Source organism: Hibiscus syriacus, unplaced genomic scaffold (assembly GCF_006381635.1).
Source record: "Hibiscus syriacus cultivar Baekdansim isolate YM2019G1 unplaced genomic scaffold, ASM638163v2 tig00003041_pilon, whole genome shotgun sequence".
NCBI lineage: Eukaryota > Viridiplantae > Streptophyta > Magnoliopsida > Malvales > Malvaceae > Hibiscus > Hibiscus syriacus.
In genome coordinates, this window is record NW_024061960.1 from 434,986 (window position 1) to 457,607 (window position 22,622).

The following is a 22,622-nucleotide window of genomic DNA, read 5'->3' on the forward strand; positions in this document are numbered from 1 at the left end:
TAGGGGAGGAGGCGGTAAAATGTTCATTCCGCTCCTTGGAGTTTGTGAATGCCACATTCGTGGCGGAAGGAAAAAAGATTTCAATACACTGACTCTCCAAGTGTACAAAGATGGAGATCAAGCAAACCCTGGGCCGAGGCTCCAGGACCGGGAGAGGTTTTGGGAAATATTTACAAGGAAGGATTAATCATGTCCTTCCTGTTTCAAAACTCAATCAATTTGGGCTCAATTTTCAGCCTAGTTATCAAGAAAAGAGGAATGAAGTCCAGAAGAACCGGGACTGAATGATAGCCAGGTTGAATGGAAATGAACTTTAATGGAAGCCTATGACATTCCCGCCTCTTTACAATACATTCAAGTCAGGTGGTTATGTGTTCAAGACCACCACATCCAGTTTAGAAGTGGCTCAGGAAGATCTGAGCATTAATGTCGTGACCACAGAAGATGTTGACAACAAAGATAGATCTGGGATATGCCATCTGCCACCTAGGTTCGTGCCTAGCAACTGGCCGGTGGAAGAATTACCTGTGGTTTTCAAGAATCTTTCAGAGCAATATTCGAACTATCCCTATTTGCCTATACCCGGGGCAATAAGTGATCTTTTGTAAGGGTGAATAAACATTTTGTTTAAGTTCAATAAAAGATGAATTTTTTCCTATGTCCATGGCAAACAAATGTTATTTTATTGTTTATTTTTTTCAGCACTTAATTTCCATTTTTCTTTCGAATTTGATTATTGACTGTTCCGTGTGGGATATTTTTCCTCTCACATACACATATCTTCTTTGTTCCTTCAGGACCCCAAATAATAATAATGCAAGCACTACGAATCCTGATCCGAAGGTAGATTTTGAATCAGCCATTTGTCTAGAGGAATTTGATGAATGAGACACTGAAGAGGAGTGCAACTTGCCCATTAAATTGTTAAGAATGGTAGAAAGAGAAGATAAAAAAATACTGCCACATGAGGAGACGATCGAAGTCTTGAATCTAGGCACTGAAATGGATAGAAATGAGGTAAAAATTGGCACAACTCTTTCAGTTGAAGTAAGACAAAACCGGATAGTCTTACTTTATGAATACAGAGATGTGTTCGCATGGTCGTATCAAGACATGCCGGGGTTAGATACAGATATGGTAGTTCATAAACTACCTATCAAACTAGAATGCAAACTTGTACAACAAAAGCTACCAGAAATGCTCCTTAAGATCAAAGAAGAGGTCAAGAAGTAATTTGATGTCGGTTACCGGGACCTTAATAAGATGAGCCCTAAAGACAACTTTCCTCTGCCACATATAGACACTCTGGTGGATAATACAGCCGGGAACGCTTTCTTTTCTTTCATGGATGGATTTTCAGGATATAACCAGATCAAGATGCATCCTGAAGACATGGAGAATACCACTTTCGTCACGATGTGGGGAACTTTCTGCTACAAAGTGATGCCTTTCGGATTGAAGAATGTCGGGGTAACATATCAGAGAGCTATGGTGACCCTATTACACGATATAATGCACAAAGAAATTAAGGTTTACGTCGACGACATGATTGTCAAGGCACAAACTGAGAATGAACATGTCGAGAACTTGAGAACGCTCTTCTAGAGATTGAGGAAGTTCTAACTAAGATTGAACCCTAGCAAGTGCACCTTTGAGGTAACATCTGGGAAACTATTAGGCTTCGTGGTCAGTAGAAAAGACATCGAGGTCAATCCCGATAAAGTTAAGGCTATTCAGAGTCTACCTCCACCACGAACACAAAAAAATGTCAAAGGTTTTCTAGGCAGATTAAACTACATAGCACGGTTCATATCTTAGTTAACCGAAAAATGTGACCCAATCTTCCGTCTTCTCCGAAAGAACAATCCAGGAGCATGGGATAAAAACTGCCAGATTGCATTTGAGAAAGTAAAGGAGTATTTGTCTCACACTCCTGTCTTGATGTCCCCTATCCCGGGAAAACCTGTGTTCTTATATCTCTCCATATTCGAGAACTCAATGGGGTGTGTCCTGGGTCAACATGACGAATATGGGAGAAAGGAAAGAGCCATCTATTACCTGAGCAAGAAGTTCACCGATTGCGAGGTTAGATATCCTCCTATCGAGAAGGTTTGTTGTGCTCTAGTCTGGGCTACAAAAAGACTCCGATAATATATGTTGTATCATACCACTTGGCTGATCTCCAAGTTAGATCCTTTAAAGTACATGATGGGTTTACCTGCTCTATCTGGAAGGTTAGTCCGATGGCAGATGCTCATGTCTAAATTTGACATCGAGTACGTGAGCCAGAATGTAATCAAAGGAAGTGTCATATCGGAGTTCCTGGCAAGTAGAACCGATGAGAATTATGAGCCTTTGGACTTTGACTTCCCAGACGAAGACTTGATGGCTATATCCTTAGAAGAAACAAGTACTTCAACGGACAGTTCCTGGAGAATGCATTTCGATGGTGCATCAAATGCATTAGGACATGACATCGGGGCAATCATAATCTCTCCAGAAGGGAGTCACTACCCATTTACCAATAAACTAAACTTTGATTGCACCAATAACATGGCAGAATACGAAGCTTGTGTCTTGGGGATTCGGGCTGCACTAGGGCAAAATATAAAGACTTTGCGGGTGTACGGAGACTCAGCCTTAGTAATATATCAGCTCCGAGGAGAATGGGAAACCAAGGATGTAAAGTTGTTAGAGTACCGGAGTGAAAGACATTAAGTTTTGGTACTACGACATTTTACAGTATGTTAAGCATCAAAGTTATCCAGAGGAAGTCACTGAAACCGATAAAAGAACCATTAGAAGGATGGCAGTTGTATACGTCCTTGACGGGGAGGTCTTGTACAAGAAAAGGCATAATCAAGTACTGTTAAGGTGCGTCGATGCTGAAGATGCAAAATTGATAGTGGAAGAAGTACATGAAGGAGTTTGTGGAGCACATGCAAATGGACATATGATGTCAAGACAAATAATGAGATGTAGATATTTTTGGTCCACATTGAAAAGTGATTGCATCAACTATGCTAGAAGATGTCATAAATGTAAGATTTACGGAGATAAAATCAATGTTCCACCTCATCCACTTCATGTAATGACGTCACCATGGCCTTTCTCTGTGTGGGGCATGGACGTTATCGAACAAGTCCATCCAAAGGCTGCGAATGGTCACCGTTTCATTCTCGTGGAAATTGATTACTTCACAAAATGGGTAGAGGTTGTATCATATGCCAGTGTCACTCAGTCCACTATTTACAAGTTTCTGAAGAAATAGATTATATTTCAGTATGGTCTACCTGAAAGGATCATTACCGATAATGCTACAAACTTGAACAACAAGATGATAAATGCTGCTTGTGAACAGTTCAACATAATACATCACAATTCCACTGCTTACAGACCAAATATGAACGGATCAGTAGAAGCAGTAAACAAAAACATTAAGAAGATAGTGGAGAAAACGACTGAAACTTACAAATACTGGCATGAGAAGTTGCCTTTTGCTTTGTTCGCTTATCGAACCTCAGTACGAACCTCGACTGGGGCAACTCTATTTTCACTAGCTTATGGAATGAAAGCAGTACTACCCATTGAAGTAGAGATTCCGTCACTCCATGTCTTGATAGAAGTCAAACTGGATGATGCAGAATGGGTACAATCCAGATATGATCAGCTTAATCTGATAGATGAAAAGAGACTGAAAGCCATTCATCATGGTCAAATCTATCAGAAGCGAATGATTCACGTGACAAAAAGGTGTGCCCGAGAATATTTCGCGAAGGAGATCTAGTACTAAAAAGAATTTGGTCAGTCCAGAAAGATTTTCGAGGAAAATAGACGCCAAATTGGGAAGGACCTTATGTCGTGAAAAAGGCCTTCTCCGGAAGAGCCCTTGTCCTGGCTGAAATGGATGGACCTGAACTGCCACATCCCATCAACTCGGATGTAATCAAGAAATACTTCGCCTAGGATGAAAACCCGAAAGGACGTCCTAAGTCGAAGAAAGAAAAAGAAAAAAAGGAAAAAAACGTTTAGGGTGAAAACCCGAAAGGGCGCCCTAAATTGAAAAAATAAAAAGAAAAAATAGAAAAAAAGAAGAAAGAACAAAAGGAAAAAGAGAAAAGAAAAATAAGGTGGGTTCAAGATGAAAACCCGTAAAGGGTGTCTTGCAACAAAGGATGGGTCCAAGTTAAAAACACGAAAGGGCGATTTGGATATCAGTTCAAGAAATCCGGACAGTGGAAACATCCTGGTATCCGATTTTTTTACAAACTGAACAAGTCGGAGAAATGTTGCACTCTCCAGAACGTTGTTGTATTATTGAAGATTTCTTGACAAATGCTGTATTTAAGGTCACCTGACGGCTTTTCAGTTCAGAAGTGCTCGCATTATCGAGATCTAAGACACTCATTCACACTTCATCATGTATTCATTGTTCAAAATATTTGTCATGTATTATCTCCCTTATGAATAAAAACCATCTTTTTCTCTAAATCAATTCCTTTTGAGTAGCTTGGATTGAACTTAAACTCAATGATTTATCTACTTATGCAAAAGATAATCGCATATTACTGTACAAAGATTCATTGAAAAGTACAGGTACCTGGAAGCCGATCAAGGCTCATTCACATACTTGAGATGGTCGAGAAGCATTTCCCAAATCAAGAAACAAATAGAATGTGCACATCAGATTTGAACATTTGAAGAATTCAAGATCAGGGATCACAACTTCAAGATTCTGGAGTCAAGATTCCAGACATACAATCGAAGATTGAGATTTCTCTCCAGAGCCCAAAATAACATATGTTGCATATGCATTTTAGGTATAACTAAGAGCATTGCATCCATAATATCACATATATGCATATCTTTTCAGGTTTTATCTAAAGCTAATTTCAACTTCGCATCGAAGGATATTGGACTCAAAAAACACAATTTGCTCGAGAGTAGATTTCAACTTCACGACGAAAGATATCTAGCTCGAAGCCAAACTTCACAATAAAGGGGCCATCCACGGTTTCAACTTCACGGCGAAAGGAATCGTGTCCACCTGCAACATACAATACTTGGATTTCAACTTCACGACGAAGGATATTCAAGTCAAGGCTCAACTTCACGACGAAGGGGCCATCCGCGATTTTAACTCCACGATGGAGGATATCGTACCCACACATCCATAATTTTAACTCCACGATGGAGGATATCGTTCCATTCGGGGATCAACTTCACGACGAAGGGGCTTCTCAATTTCAGAGCCAATTTGAACTTCACATCGAAGGATATTGGACTCAAGACATCACAAGCTCAACTTCACAACGAAGAGGCGGCTGACTGTCTCAAACAATTTCCCAGTTCCAAAACCAATTTCAACTTCACGGCGGAGGATATTGGACTCGGAACATTACAACTTACTTGGATTTCAAATTCATATCCAATTTCAGGCTCAACTTCACGACGAAGGGGCCACCCGCGGTTTCAACTTCACGACGAAGGGAATCGTGCACACAAGCAACATCCATCTCTAGATTAGATTTCAACTTCACGACGAAAGATATTCAACTCAAATAAGGAGTGTTTGTTAGTAAACTTTCCAGTTTTAGAGTCAATTTCAACTTCACAGCGAAGAATATTGGCCTTGAAACAACACAACTTATATTGGATTTCAACTTCACGACGAAGGAGTCATCTGTAACACAGTAATACCAAAGTCTTCAAATCAAGTTTCACCTTCACGACGAAGTATATTGAGCCAGAAGACGATTCAGAGGCCACTCGTCAAGAGCTTTGAGTTCGATTTCAACTTCACTATGAAGGATATCGTGCTCAGAAGCTTCCAGCTCGACTCAATCTCACGACGAATGAGTTATTTCGTGGTTCAATTCAAATGGAGAGACTTATCTTCACGAACGAAATTTGTGTCTTTTATCTTTGCTCTATTTCTGTTACATGATAATGAGCAAAGAGGGGCAGCTGACGACACCAAATTTTGTCCCATGGATTAGCATCATTTTACGTTGCATAACATACATTTTTCCTTTGTGCATGACATGTATATGTTAATGTGATATTATTTATAGTATACAATGTATATGTATTATATTATAAATACATGTTATGTTACATACTATAATTAAATAATACATATTACATGGTGCACACTAATTCATGTTCTGTTTTTACAGGATTGGGACCGTTACACGTGGCCCAACAAGGCCCAACCTAGCATCCAATAACCCAAGCATGTTAGGGTTTCTAAAACCCTAACCCTCATCACTCATACGACGCCGTATACCCGAGGACTCCTCATCCCGTACGCCTCTCCCACAACCGCACGTCTCATCTCCAATAACCCGAGTCTTCCGCTGAATTCCTCACCCCTAATAACAACCCACGAACGCAACAACGTGGAACACCCAATAACAACAAACAACAAGCGTTTAAGTCCAAGTAAAACACCGAGAATCCATGACTAAAAATAGCTTTTGTAAACTATAAATAAGCTTGTAATCAACACATTTGCAAACACAATTTTTACCAGAGAGATTACGCACAAATATACACAAAAATACTAGCAAGAGTTCGAAGCATTTTGTACCATTTTTGGAAGGAAATAAAAGGTAATTTTTCTTTACCTTGTTTGTTCGTTCATCGCCATGCACGTTGCTTTCCTTTCTTTTACTTGAGATTTGGTTCGACTACAACCTAAAAAACCTTCGGCCGATGACTTTGGGGTTGGAGTTTTTTTTTAAGAAAATATGTTAGTTTTCGTAGAGAGAAGAAGAAAAGCTTCTGAAAAACGAAAAAAACATTTTTTTACTGTCGATGATCGGTAGCTGTCGCAGATCAACGGCGGCGGCGAGGCGGTATGGGGGTGGTCGATGGCCATTTTCTGGAAATCAGGGCTGGTGTTCTTCATTTTTGAAGAACACCGAGAGAGAAAACGAAGATGGGGAGGGGGCATTCGGTTTTCAAATGAGAGAAATAAAAAATTAAGAAAACAAAATGGCTTATATACTCGGCCCATTAACCTGAATTGGATCCGCGCGTCAACTCAATGGACCCCCTTGACCCGCGCGTTTTCAAGATTTAATGGGTTAACCCCATTTTTGGTCCCTCTCGTTTTACAATTGTCGTTTTACCCCCTAATCCACAATTTTAGCGCTAATTTTCTCCTGGATTTAACCCTCAACTTTGGTTTTCATTCCAATTTAACCCGTTACGCTTATTTTTACCTTTTTTTATATTTTGTTTATTTCTATTTAGTTTTATTATTATTATTATTTTATTTTATCTTATTTATATACATATTTTCATTTATTATTACTATATATATATTTATACATATATATATATATCTATTTATATACTATCATTATTATTATGTTAATTATATTTTTTCTATTTATTTACTATATTTCTCTATTTTTGGTCTTTTATCCATTTATATTATATTTATATTATTATTTTCTCATTATATGTATTTAACTATACTTTTTTCATGTATTTTATTGTATTATATTTTTCTTATGTACATTTTTATTATATATATTTTTACTTATTATTTTATTTGATTATTATACATATTTATTTGTTTTTTATTCTTTAGCTATTATTACTTTCATTTTTTTAGTTATTTATTTATCTTTTTTTTACATTTCATTTTTATGCATATTTATTTCCTTTATTTATTTATTTTTTATTTTGGCCTTTTTATTATTTATTCTTTATATTGCATTGTCTTTATGTATATGTTACCTTTAGATTCCTTGGTTCATTTATTTACTTATTTTACTTCTTGTTATTTTGCTTATTTGGTTTTTTTAGTTTCTATTTTATCTTCATTTTTATTTCCATTATTTTATTCTTTTTACCTTACTCATTTTCGTCTTTTTTATGTCATTATTTTTTTAGGGGTGTTTAAATCAATCAGTGGTAAGTCTCAGATCGTTATGTTACCTTTCAAATTAAAATTACAACTTTCTTAATTAAAGAAAACTGGAAATTACGTAGTACCGAAAGGGCAATTCAAGGGTGCTAACCCTTCATTGACTGTAACCAACTCCCGAATTCGACATATCACTGGTAAGATGCATATCAGGTAAGAAATAAGGTACCCGGTCAGCACATTTAATTTTAAATAAATGATCGGTGCCGACTCTAACCCAATTTTCCTAAGTCGAAGCCCAATTCTGGGGTCCAACCGAAAGACGGTTCCGACATATATTTTTAATAAAATAATTACCATTAAGTATTAAATATGAAACTCATACATATTTATGAAAAATTTTAAATATATATTTTTAAATAAAATATTTTCTCAAATTCATTCATTTAGGATAATATAATCTGATAATTGAACGTTAGTTTAATCTGTATGGTTACATTACGTGAGTTTAGACAGTCTAAATTTATAAAATATTGGGTAAAGTACATGAATGGTCTTCGACTATAGGATGATGTTTTGTTAAGTCTCGACTATTCATATATTTTATTGTATTTCACTCAACATGATAACGCTCAGCATAGATGACCATCAATTATTTAACGAAAAATAATGAGTTTGAAATATATGAATAGTCAAGTGATCATTTTGTAACTTTTAATAGTCGAGAAACTCAACAAATTAATGTCCTATAATCAGGGACCATTTATATTCTACCCTAATATATATAAGGACCTAGTTGCGTTTTATTACATGCATGTGAAATTTATATATGTATAATATATATATATATATTATATATATATATATATATATATAAAAGAAGTTAGTTTTATTAAAATATAAAATATTTAAATTACAAAGAAGGTTTATGAATATAACCGTAAACTAAACATGTAGTAATAATATTTTATTATAATTATTAATACAAGAAAACTAATCACTTAATAGATCACACAAGAACCACACAAGAAAAATATTAAAAAATAATCAAATAAAATCAAACAAAAAATAAATATGAACATATTTGACGTTTCGATAAACGAACCACAAAAGGAGTCAACCTATTAAAAAACTGCTGATAAACCACAAATCGCGTATCCAAATCCACTCTAATGGTCCAAAGCAGAGAAGATCAACATAAAAACAAATAAGTGTCATCTTGATCAGTCGTGCCGATGTCAAGTCTAACCCTGAGAAAAAAGATAAATGAAAACAACAGTCAAACGACTGAAAACGTGCCATAAAGGTAGAGTTATTAAAACTTTGAAAACAAGAAAAAAGTGAAAATACATTATAATAAAAGAAAAGAAAAACAATGAATAACGACGATCGACAATAATCACCAAGACTAGTGTCACTGCCGATCACAAAAATGAAGACAAAGAAAATTAGTGACGACTAAAGAGAGAAAACTAAGACAAACTTCCTTTTATATTTTTTTCTATTATAATACATGCATGTGAAAGTAAAATAATGATGATATTACCTATAGATATTGAATTTTAGGATATAAGCGAGAAGAACAATAATATACTATATGTATAGAGATTATGAAGGGTGATATCATATGTATCCTAAAATTCAATATCTATACCAAAATTCGAACTATCCTGTAACACCATTAACCCGTATCCGACCCGGATACGAATCCGAGATGTCACATTGACTTTTCAAACAGATTACTTTTACAAAATAATTGAAAATTTAAATTTGTATTGGAGACTGAATAACTGATATTAAATACAATCAAATCATTTTACAAAACCGATCAGAGCTTAAACAATTCAAATCTTGTAACTACATGCCAACTATATTCTATATAACAAAATACATATATTCAATATGTTTCTGATCTGATATGTGGAAAAGGAAAAGCTGACCTAGATCGTTTATCTTCGTTCTTTCTCTTCTCGGAACCTACGTGTGAAACATTCACACGTTAAGTCTAAGACTTAGTGAGGCATATAAAACATGTAATATAACTCTACTCATATCAATGCATAAACAATTAATACTATCATATCATACAAAAGCATATGTCCTGTCATATAACCAATACACACATATACATATATCATTAACATGCTTATCAATACTTATATTAGTATTACTAATTCCTTTTTATCATATACGCAAATACTAAACATTTTTATACACATCATAGAACATATATATCATTTCACAATAGAGCACACATAGTATCATACCAATTGATTTATTTATTTTATTTAAAGCCCATGTATACTTTTTGAGAAATTAAGGTATGTGAGTACATAGAGGTTGTGCACATATGCTGTCACCACAGCTCGTATAATTCCCACTAGGGGCTCGTAGAATTTGTCCCGAATGACCACATATCACATATGTCCCGAAGGACCACGTAGAACCCTCGACTATTGGCATGCCAACTATACCCTTAGCTTTCAATATACATAACATGGGCATTATTATTAGGTTTTTCATAAATTCACATCACATAGGAACATAGTCTCATAGTTTCTTTCACATAGTTCATTATCACATTTTCATATGATCATATAAGCAAGTAGTTCACTTACACATAATACATTTCCATATAATTCACATATCAAATTTCTCATGTCATATTCTCATATGATCACATAACTCGTGTCACTTTCTCATGTGGTCACATAGCTCATGTCATATAATCTCTTATGCCTATATTATTTAATTTATATCATATTCTTATTTAATCACACCTCACACTGTATTCACACACATACTAACATATACCATAACATATATTTATATCAAACATATACTTATATCTACTAATTCATATATTATAATATAGGAAATAGACTTGTCGCAAGTCTTATTTCCATTACACATCATATAACTAATATGCACTCACCTTTGCCTCACTTGCTAATACCAATCCTTTAACACTCTCTCGACAATCTTACTCTGATAGCTTGTCCAAACTTTATTTTCGATTGATATCTACACGAACATACCATCCAATGAATATCGAATATTTGAATTACTCGAATAGCTTCATACTAATTTAAACTAAATAAAACATTAATTTCAACTTTCCATCTTAAGTAGTATCGGTACTACCAGCATAGTACTGATACTTCAATGCTAGGGTACCGATACCCTACCCTGGTATCGATACCAAAATTAGCTTCGATGTTCCCTAGTATCGATACTCATTCCTTATGATATCGATACTTTTCATACAGGTACTGATACCCCATGCGTAATTTTCTCATAATACCCTACCCTGGTACGATACCAAAATTACTTCGATGTTCCCTTACGAACTATTCCTTATGATATCGATACTTTTCATACAGGTACTGATACCCCATGCGTAATTTTCTCATAATTTGCCTTGTAGTATCGGTACTCATTCAACCGGTACCGATACTACAAACACATAATACATTCCTTAAACCTGAAAATCATCCCTTACCCAACTAAATTCCTTATTTTATTATTCTTTGATGCCTTTAAACTTAACCACACATATACAAATTAACTTATTTCACTTCAACTCATCATAACATCTCATATGTAACTATTATACTTGAGTTCAATAATCAAGATAATAAATCAACATGTTCTAAATTCGTTTCTAATTCTCCGAATTTCTTAGTTAGATCCTTGACAAGTCAAATTTCACTTCAAAACTTATTTATTACTCTATCTAAATAATTCCCTTAAAAACTCTTTACCTTAAATCTTACATAACTTAATCCTCTTTGAGTTTTAAGCAATCTTAAGCTTTCCTATCACCCAAAAATCAAAACCAACTTTAAAACGAAAGAATTAACCAACTTGAGACCAACTTACCTTAGCTATGGTGTCACGGTGGAGAGGAGAAGAAGAAAGATGAAGAGAATGCTCCAGAATTTATTTTTTCCCTCTTTCTCTTCCACGTGATTCCTATATAACCATAACAAATCTTGGTGGTCAAATGATCATTTTCCCTTTAATCTTTTCATATCTACCAATCAATCCTCTTAATTAAAATTCCCATTTAAGTCCTTAAACTTTCAAATTTTTATAATTTGATCACCAAATTTCAAAAACTTCCATTTAAGTCACTAACCTAGTTTTTGGGATGTTACAAATCCCAAATCACTCTCACAATATTCATGCAAAACTATCTCTGCAACAAAGACCTAAATATTTGGCAGAGATCTCCAAATAATTATCTTTTTAAAAAATAATTCTCTAATATAATTCTAAAGGCCAAGAGATATTCCATATTTATAGAGTCTAGTATTTAATCATAAGGAATTCCAATTCTATAAGAGTTTTTATCTAAAATAAATATTTAATTATTAAATAAATTTAATTACTAAGTAATATTTAATTATTTGAATCACATCAAAATTTAATTTAATTATTAATTATAATTTAATTTAAAATATATATGGCAACATACACAAATATATGAGTCTGGACATATTTAAATATTTTTTTATTTTTTACTTTTAATTTCAATCGTCTATTTTGTTCATCTAACGATAATGGTAGATAATTGAATTTTATTCCTGTATTATATATATGCTCTATCCACTTTTGCGAATCTTTCGATTTTTGTCGTCAACTAAACTTTAAATTGATTGGGCCTTAAAAACTGGAGAATAAAAAGCCCAATCCTTAACCCCAAAATCTACAATAAAACTGAAACGAAGCAAAGTGAAAAGAAGAGGCGAGTGATATAGAAATGGGGAGGAAGAAGGGAGTAGTAGAGTTCGAAGAAACGGCGCCGGATGACTTCGATCCGGCCAATCCGTACAAAGACCCGGTGGCCATGCTGGAAATGAGGGAGTACATTGTTCGAGAGAAATGGATCGACATTGAGAAAGCCAAGATCCTCCGTGACAAGGTCAGGTGGTGTTACCGCATCGAAGGAGTCAACCATCTCCAGAAGTGCCGCCACCTCGTCCGCCAATACCTCGACGCCACGCGCGGCATCGGTTGGGGCAAGGATGGCCGCCATCCCTCACTCCACGGTCCCTTTACTCTCTTTGATTTCATTTACAACTTTTATTTTATATATTTTCAACTCGATTCGTTGTTATTTTTATTACTTGCTCTTTGCTTCCTCGATTTTAAAGAAGATCAATATTTTCCCATTACTTAGTGTATGGTTTTGCTATTATTTGTGATAATTGTTCGTTCTCTAAAAGTTTTTAATTTGAATCTATATTTGTTTTATTAGCTACATCCTGTTACTTGATAACTACTTTTGGGGATGTGGAAAGCAAAGCGAGTGGTAGAAGTAACAAAAATTGAGCGTTGAATAGTTCTTTTTATTCTAGTTATTTGCGGGAAGGAATGACTGAACTGTATTAATTTGTTTTCATGATTTGGGATTTTAGGTCCGAAGGTTGAAGAGATTGAGTCAGAATGAATGGCTTCATTCGATTACAGTGGGTAATCTATTCTTTCTTTAAACTATCTACTGGACAATCCATTTTACTGTGTTTGCTTCAACATGATATAATTTTTGCTTGTTGATGTTGGTGAAACTAATAGGTTGAAGTTCAGAATCTGTACAAAGAGAAGCTTAAAACAATTTAACTAAATCAGGTTGCCAATTGTGCTTATGATAGGAAATTATAGGAAGTTGGTGGACAAAACTATGAGATTATATAGCAGAAGTGTGTGGAAAAAGAATTATTTAAGGCTTTAAGTGGGTAGGAAGACTCTTCAAAATCATAAAAAATTTAGTTGTTTGCATGTTCTTAGTTATGTCTATGAAAATTTGGAACATTGTTTTTCATTCGCTTAAACATTAATATTCGAGGTTTATTTAATTATTTATTTCAGGGGTAAGTTGAGTAGGAGCTTAAGGATTTGTCAGGTTTGTGTAAATTGATCTTAACTAATCTGTTGAGTGTCAGGTGATTAGGAATCTTTTATCCTCTTGCGATAGGCCTTATTAGCTTACGATTGTAAGGCCAGTGAACCAGTTAAGCTAGAAACCTGCAATTCTCTGTTAGAACCTTTCAAAGTAACTTGTAATTAAGGTATGGTTTTTCTTTCCTGTGGGAACATATCTCATGGATGTAATAACCATTCAATCAACTTGGAATGGGTTGAATATGCACTGGTGTGTGCATTAGGAGCAGAAAATATATCAAGCTCGCTTGAGCTGAGCAAGTCATGAATCATAGTTTGAAGAAAATTGTTTGAGTGGTGCAAAGATACTGTCTGACGGTGATGTCTTGTGTGTTATGGTTGGAGTTTGGATGAAGTTAAATTACTAAAGAGTCAGAATGATGCATATTCTGGCTGACTGTGTCACATTTTGTAATATTGACAACCTTTTGTTGATTCTGATTGCTGATCTTTCCAATAATGACACGCTGCCATCCAAGGGGAATCTTCATCATTGGTCATTATGGAAGAAGGAAAAGAGTAAAGAAAAATGAAAATAAAGGGAAAAAGCTGACTAAAAATTATACTAATTTTAGTGATGAATATGATAATTTTGTGGTTAAATTCTTAATAAAAATTCATATTAATTTTATAATTAAAAAATTATTATTGATATTTTTATAAAATGGTAAAATGTTTTGTTGTGCTTATTCCTTGCATATTCATTGACATAATTTTATCAACCAAACATCTCTGCTAGATTCCTCTTCAATTCCAGTCTGCTAACCAAATTATGTGATACCTATACATTCTCCCTTTATTCTATTTAGCTGACCAAAACGTACTTTAAGTGATTTCAACTTGAATTGATATTTCTTTGTAAGTAAATGCATTCAAAGGTATATAGCTTTTTATTGAACATACTGATTACAACTTGCATTCCAAAGAGAAACTGTTCATTATTTTCTTAAGTAGTTTACCATATGAATTGATTGCAATCAGTGGACAGTCATTTATTAACTGTGATAGATAGATATTCTAGGTGAGAGCATGTGAAGTTTTTTTGCATGTTGATAACTGCAAGATCATTACAGTTCTCATGATATTACGTCTAAACTAGTCAATTTGCTTCATGGCTTGTTCCCTTTTTTAAATGAATCGTTTTGGTACCTTCCAGTTTTATAATGTGATAAAACAAGGATGGAGAGGGATATCGAAATATGTGTAGTACGGAGGTTTATATCAATAAGTTTACCAAAAGAGGATATTAACATTCTGTTCTAATCTGATATCCTACAATGTGACATGAACGTAGATTGTTCGAGCAAATGAAAGTGAATGAAACAAGATTGAACTTGATATTTGAACAATAATAACAGTATTGCATGTTAGCTTGATGTAGCAGTGGTATAACAGTGTAACTACATTTTGGTACCTTTAGTATGGCCATGAATAATTTTTTTTTCTCATCATTTTTTACATTTCCGTTCATCTTTACCTATTTTATGTGGTATGACTGCGGAATTGTGCATTTCTGATAAAAAGAATCGAGATTATTTAATCAATCTACGCGGAAGGTGTAAAACTTAAGTTTGTGTTACAATTCAAGAACTTGGACAAATAGAATTAATATCATGCTTCACTGTTGCAGGTAACTTTGGCCATAAAATTAAGGAGCGTGAGATTGGAATAATTTTTCACCTACATTGTTATTATTGTAGCTTGCGCTGTAAGACTCTTATAACAAGATTGAACATGATGTCATTTTCCTTGTACTTGTTAGCATCCAAAATCTTTGTTTTAACTTGGCGAATCTGTCCATAACAGTACATCAGATAAATGAAATAAGTTGTCATCTCAAAAGTAGTGTTCAGTTTTGCATACCCTGTTTGATTGCTGATATGAAGTCTTAATTTTTTTCTGTTTGGGTTTAGTTTAGGAGGGTTGGATGGTAATCTGTTATATCCTACTTCAAAATCAGATCATATGTCATTTGACTGCTTTGAACCTTATAGATGCTCTTTCAACGTATTGAAAATGGTGATGGATTTCAAGATATTACCACATCATCGAGTGAAAACGATTAGTGACAAGGAAATACGTGGTTTACTTTTACTGCAAGAATATCCTATTCACTCGCGGTTTGTTTTTGGGTCATAATCACTAGATTATACAGGAGAGGTGTCAGAGTGGTTCAAGGTGTAGCATTGGAACTGCTATGTATGCTTTTGTTTATCGATAGTTCGAATCTCTCTCTTTCCGAACTCCTATCTTAACCTAATTCGCCAAATTTACTGACCTAAAATGTAAAAAATAACAACGGAGAAGCCAATTTTGAATTTCCGGCATCCCTTTTAAGGTACCTTAGGGATCGATTCACTTTGCATATAGATTAACTGGATGCATACAGCCTTCCACTGACAGGCGGTCGTGTATTTCACAGGATTTCTCGTTACTTATGTCAGCATCCTCACTTCTGATATCTCTAGGTGTTGTCGCCAAAAATCTTCCCCGATTGATAGAACGTCCCGACGCTTGAAAAAGCAACTTTCAAGGATCGTTGCTTCAGTGAATACTTTAGCTGATGGAGAATAACTATACTTATAGATAATCCTCCTTACATCAAATAATCTAAATCATTTACATCGATGATTAAGATTAAAATATGTTTATATAATCTCTTTATTTAAGGAAAATAAATTAAATCTATCAATACATTCCACATATAATAAATTACATGAAATATAAAAAAATCAAAAACAAAATTTTTATTTAACATTAAACATGTGATTTTCTTATCGTTCCTATATTTCTCAAATTCAAATTAAATGACCTAAAAAATATTAGGTAATTAAAATAATCTTGAACCTAAACTATAAAATAAACTTTAGTCATAAAAAATATTCCTAGACTTTCTGTTAATGGGAAGAAAAAAAACCCAAAAATACAAGGCAATTAATTCTGAAGATATGAATGGAAACTGAACAAGCAAGGTCTTTAGGATCTTCAATCTAATCTTACCAAGAGTTATAAAACTATAATTAAGGTTAGGGTAATTGCATTAAATACTATTAAATTGTAAGGTTTTTATTAATTTTACCACAATTTTAAAACACTTCAATTGTAGCTATGAGCTTTAGTTTTGGCTTCAATTATAGCACTGAACATTAACCCTTTAACAACGGGAGGAGATCACAATTTGGTGTTGATATGGTGGTGACGTGTGCTGATGTGGAAACCAAAAAATAATTTTTTATTCCACCTCATCATCTTCTTCATCAAAATTAGGAAGATTTCATCCATTTATAGCCACCATAGGAAACTGTCACTCTCTAGTATCTTTTGTGACCACCCTAGACACTAATGAACTTGTCTCATCGTCCTTTATCATTTTATGGTTTAGATTTAGTCTATTTTTAGCTGTCATAAGAAACTGTCACTCTTTGACATCTTTTGCGACCACCCTAGACACCGATAACCTACGTTATCACGCTATTAAAATTAAAGTGTTCTAATTTTGAATTGTAAAATCAATATAATCTTAAAGTTTAATAGTATTTGATGTAGTTTACTCTTAATTCTATATAGGTAAAAATGATTTCTTTGTTAATATGAACTGCCATGTAAAGCTAAATTCCTAACAACTCATAAGTCATAAAATTATTCTGGTTGAACGGAAAGAACTGTAAATCGAATAAATATCTATTAAATTGATCCAAAAGGATATAGAAAGATTTATTCTTAAACTTTTCATTCTTCTTTAATTTATTTTGGAGCAGACACAGTTAAAAAGTTGGGTAAAGTACATAAATGGTCCCTTGACTATAGTATATTATTTTATTAATTCTTATGACTATTAAAAGTTACAAAATGGTCCCTTGACTATAAGATGTTAATTTGTTGAGTCTCTCGACTATTATAAGTTACAAAATAGTTACCGACTATTCATTATGTTCCAAACTCATCATTTTTCGATAAAAAATGATGATAATTTGAGCTAGACGTTAACCTACTGACTGAGATATGATAAAATTTAACTTCAAAATCTCAAAGACTAAAATATCTCAGTCAGCATATTAGCATCAAACTCAAACGACTGTTAACTTTTTTAACAAAAAATGATGATTTTAGAACATAATGAATTTTTGAGAGATCATTTTTGTAATTTTTAATAGTTCAGGGACTCGACAAAGCAATATACTATAGTAGGGGGATCATTTATGTACTTTACCCTAAAAAGTTATGCTTTCCTGCTTGAAAGAAAATATGAAACTAAATAGACGCTTTCTCCTATAAAAGAAATTAGATTAAACTATATAATGAAAAAGAAGAGAAAGAGGTAAATCTGTGACATTACAGAATCAGATTCCAAAAAGAAAAAAAAAATCCAATAAATTAACCCAAAATTCAACCATTATTCCTTTTCATTTTTTCTAGCTTTTAACTTGAACTTTTCTCAATTGTTCAAAACACCCCATTGTTGGGATTCTTGAGCAAACACCTCTACAGGCTTCATGACAGAAAGGGTAAGTTCCATTTTCATTTTCTTTTTAAGAATCTCCCTTGATATTTGAAATATTTCTGGAAACATGCATGGACCAGTTCTGCTGCATGGTTATGAGGATGAACATTGACTGCAACGGCTGTTACAGAAAAGTAAGAAGAGCTCTTCTTGAAATCCAAGGTCAGATCAAATGTTCTTATTTGTTTTCATCTTCTCAATTTTTAATTTTGTTTCTTTATATATGTTTGTAATGAAATGCAGAGCTGGATACACATTTGATAGAGATGAAGCAGTGCAAGGTAAGCGTTTGTGGGAGGTTTAAACCCCAAGAAATAGCCATTAAAATAAGGAAAAAGACCAATCGCAGAGTGGAGATTTTGGAAATACAAGAATTCAGCAGCAACAATGAACAGAGTCACGAGGAGAAGCCATTGATGATCACTTCTTGGAATCTCGAATCCAATCAAAATCAATTTGCAACATGCAGATGACTGTTATATATCTGTATAGGAATTAAACATGATGATTCCCTTGCCGCTGATAAAGTGAGAGCACAGAGATATGCAACAAGCTGGTGAGTTGAGCTATAGCTAATTCATGAGTTTGGAAGCTCTCAGGTTATAATCGATCAAAATTTGACTCGGTTGTATTATTTTTTTTATAATAAATGACAAATTTGATTCATTTAACAATATAATGATCGTTTATAACTCAAAATCCATACGAGATCAGCTTTCTCTCATTGGTGTACAACTCATCCTTTTTTTTTTCGTCTTTGTTGTTCGACAGCCACATTAATTTTATTATTAGTTATCAACCATCGGTATCTTTATTGTCCTTTTCTTGTCTTATATCACTTCTTTATTTTCTCTTGTTTGTTTATTTTCAATAAGTCCGCTTATATTATACGTTTTCATCTCCCTTTATGATACGTTTTTTATATGCCTTTATGACACGTTTATTATGCCTTTTGGTATGTTTTTCGGTCGTTTGGCTCTTTTTCGTTTATCTTGTTCTAACGGTTGATTTGGTATCACCACGATTGATCTAAATTGCGCTTATATGATATGTTTTTGATCTTCTCTGCTTTGAACCATCAGATTGGATTTGGATACTATATATACGTTCGTGGATAACTTTTCACATCGTTCGAATCTGATTTGTAGTTTGTTGGTGGTCTTTCAGTAGCTTGATTCCCTTTTATGGTTCGTTTGCCGGTGTGATTATATCTGCTTGTATCTATCTTTGCTCGATTTTCTTCGTTAGGTTTTTAATATTTCCTTGTATGATTTTTATGTGATATTAAGTTGTTAGTTTTTGTTTCAATGACTATAATAAATTATCCTAATTAAATGCTTAATTTACAATTATAATTTGATATATTTCCTATTTCGAATAAAATTATTAACTTCTATAAAAAAAAAGAAAAACAATAGAATGATCAGTTCACATTGATTCCTTTACAAGGAGCTACCACGTACTTCATCCATCAGCGTTGTATAGCTTTATTCAGTGATAATGATTACAACTTACAAGACGAAACTATTTAATCTGTGAATAATTAAAAATAATAAAAGATCAAAATCAAAGTGATATATATATATATATATATATATATATATATATATATATATATTATTAAGATTGATAGAAAGATAAAACAAAATAACTTATTTTATAACTGCAATTATGATGACAAATGATTTATTTTTTTCTACTATTATTCATGAGTGAGGTTCCAAAAGTAATTATCTATATTTAAGTTTAAATTTGTGTTTTTGTTCAAAATAAGATTTTTCAATAGGAATAGTATTAAATATATAAATTAAAAAACATTTTCATTGAGGAACTATTTGAGTCAAGCAATTAGCTTTCAATATTTTCATTTATATTCCACTCATAAGGATGTCTACAGGACACATTTTTTTATCTAATAAAATTAAACTTTATTCCGAATAAAATTTAAATATAATTTTATCTACTCAAAAATCTAATTGGAAACTCAATCAAATTTAAAGTAATTTTCAATCGTATTTTTGCCAAAAATAAGAAAATATGTGAATTAAATATTAATTCATTTAATTTAAAACATAAAATCTTAACACAAAACTAAAATTTTATAAAATTACTAAGCACCCAACTACTCACACTAAACAAGCATAACCCTTTTTATGAGGGCTCAAGTTCAATTTCAACTTTTTTCATCTTTTCAAAAATAATAATAATAAGAGAAAATAACCTCAGTGACCAAAAATGCCTTATAATATACGATTTTAACCAACTTTTTTTGGATTTGCCAAAATGACCAACTAAATCGCAATGCGATCGATAATTCGCAATGCAATCTCCGATATCGCAAATCAGTTTCCAGATTCGCAACGCGAACTTCGACTATCGCATTGCGATTTATATATTCGCATTGCGATAGTCGAAGTTCGCGTTGCGAATTTCCAAATTCATTGCGATAGTCGAAGTTCGCGTTGCGATTTATTACAAATTCGTTGCGATAGTCGAAGTTTGTGTTGCGATTTATTCCAAATTCGTTGCGATAGTCCAAAATCGCAACGACTCGTGCTATTGCATTTGTTTCTTAAGAATTTTCTCTAAAAAGATAGTATTCGCGCGGACGTGTCGAAGACACGTACGACCACGACCCGAGACGAGACGGCGGCGGCGGCGGCGCGCGAGAGTCCCCCTTGTTCTCTATCACTCAACAAGGAAGTGGGAAAGCCAAGCCTTAAATACCATTCCCAATAGTATTTCCAATACTATGTGGGATTGAGCATTACCAACACTTGTTTCCAATACAATGTGATTATTCAAGAAACAATTAACAATCATGCACCTTAAAACAACTGAATCAACAACCAATTGCATTAGTATTATACGATTAAATATGTCATAATTAAAAGTCAATCTACAATCAATCGCGATTATTGCAATTTTAAGCAGAACATTCAAAAATAATATCACTATTTAAGGCTCAATCCCACATAGTATTGGGAACAAGTGTTGGTAATGCTCAATCCCACATAGTATTGGAAACACTATTGAGAATGGTATTTAAGGCTTGGCTTTTTCACTTCCTTGTTGAGTGATAGAGAACAAGGGAGACTCTCGCGTGCCGCCGCTGCCCGTGGTCGTGGTCGTGGTAATACGTGTCTTCGACACATCCGCGCGAATACTATCTTTTTAGAGAAAATCCTTAAGAAACAAATGCAATTTTGGAATAAATCGCAACGCGAATTTGGAATAAATCGCAACACGAACTTCGACTATCGCAACGAATTTAAAAAATCGAAACTCGAACTTCGACTATCACAACTATAGACGAATTTAGTATGATTTAAAAATAATAATAATTAGATAATAAAAAAATAATATGTGAGTTGTTAAATAAATAATTTATAATTTTTTTAATTATAGGCGAGATTTAATTTTGGCCCTAAGCAGGAGGGGACCTTGGGCAGGTGGCCCTCCTGTCCAAGCTCAGCTATAGGCCTGGTTAACAATGATATATCTATAAATATTTGTGAAGATGAACAACGTTTGTCAGTAACATAAAATTTTTGTATGTGAGTGAATACAAATAAAATTTTATAACGTATATAATAATAAATAGATAACTATTATAAGGAAATTTGAATTTCATGATAGATAAATGTATAAATCCACCATTGGCCATTGACACTGTTTATCCTTCACTTCTAATTGTGATATTTATTTATATTTTTTATTCTTCTAAACTATTTAATTAAATGTTTTTAAATTTTTTCTTATATGATCTTATTTTATGAAATGAAAGAATTAAACTTAAGAATAAAATAACACACATGTATCTTTTGATAAAAAGAAAATTCAGTAGACTGCATGGTTGAAGTTTAATATTGAGACTTCTACGTTAAATATTTTCCTTTTTTACTGAGAGAGAAACAACTAGGTTGTATCGTATTTAGGGATATTTAAATTTGGGTTAAAATTGATTTAACCGATCGAATCTAAGTTTTTTCGGTTAATTTTAGATTTAATCGGTTAACGGTTAGTTATTTTTTTCAAATTAACTTCGATTCAAAATCGGTCGATTAATTGAATTAACTTCGGTTTTAACCATATTAACCGAAAATTTAAAATATTTCATATATATTTTTTTATAAATTTTGGTTAATTTGGTTAAGCGACCAATTAACCGAATTTTGTTCGGTTCGATTAATTATTTTCGAAAAAATTTGATTCGATTAAAGGTTAAAGAGAAAAAAAATTCGGTTAATGAAATTTTAAAAGTTCGATCCGACCGATTGAACACCCTTATAT

The 22,622-nt window shown here is 33.2% G+C and overlaps 2 protein-coding genes across 3 annotated transcripts; both read left to right on the top strand.

The window, feature by feature from the left end:
• The first annotated feature begins 12,606 nt into the window (after positions 1 to 12,606).
• Positions 12,607 to 15,686, top strand: LOC120168253 (NADH dehydrogenase [ubiquinone] 1 beta subcomplex subunit 10-B-like). 2 transcript variants are annotated; one of them, XM_039177041.1, is made up of 3 exons: positions 12,607 to 12,936; positions 13,306 to 13,360; positions 15,459 to 15,686. In XM_039177041.1, the coding sequence occupies exons 1-2, from the start codon at positions 12,648 to 12,650 to the stop codon at positions 13,335 to 13,337; spliced, it is 321 nt and encodes a 106-aa protein (XP_039032972.1). In that variant the 5' UTR covers positions 12,607 to 12,647; the 3' UTR covers positions 13,338 to 13,360; positions 15,459 to 15,686. The 2 variants fall into 2 exon arrangements, with proteins under 2 accessions (XP_039032972.1, XP_039032978.1); XM_039177047.1 differs by lacking the exon at positions 15,459 to 15,686 and adding an exon at positions 13,475 to 13,905.
• A 2,548-nt stretch (positions 15,687 to 18,234) lies between these two features.
• Positions 18,235 to 18,902, top strand: LOC120167348 (heavy metal-associated isoprenylated plant protein 25-like). Its single transcript, XM_039176395.1, has 3 exons — positions 18,235 to 18,333; positions 18,410 to 18,491; positions 18,573 to 18,902. Exons 1-3 carry the CDS (start codon positions 18,322 to 18,324, stop codon positions 18,800 to 18,802), a joined length of 324 nt encoding a protein of 107 aa, XP_039032326.1. The 5' UTR covers positions 18,235 to 18,321; the 3' UTR covers positions 18,803 to 18,902.
• Positions 18,903 to 22,622: the final 3,720 nt, after the last annotated feature.

Bases quoted from the DNA above. Each gene is read 5' to 3' on its own strand.
- LOC120168253 (XM_039177041.1), top strand. From the start codon at position 12,648: ATGGGGAGGAAGAAGGGAGTAGTAGAGTTCGAAGAAACGGCGCCGGAT. The intron at 12,937-13,305 runs GTCCCTTTACTC...TTGGGATTTTAG, and splicing joins CCGCCATCCCTCACTCCACG to GTCCGAAGGTTGAAGAGATT.
- LOC120167348 (XM_039176395.1), top strand. The intron at 18,492-18,572 runs GTCAGATCAAAT...AATGAAATGCAG, and splicing joins AGCTCTTCTTGAAATCCAAG to AGCTGGATACACATTTGATA.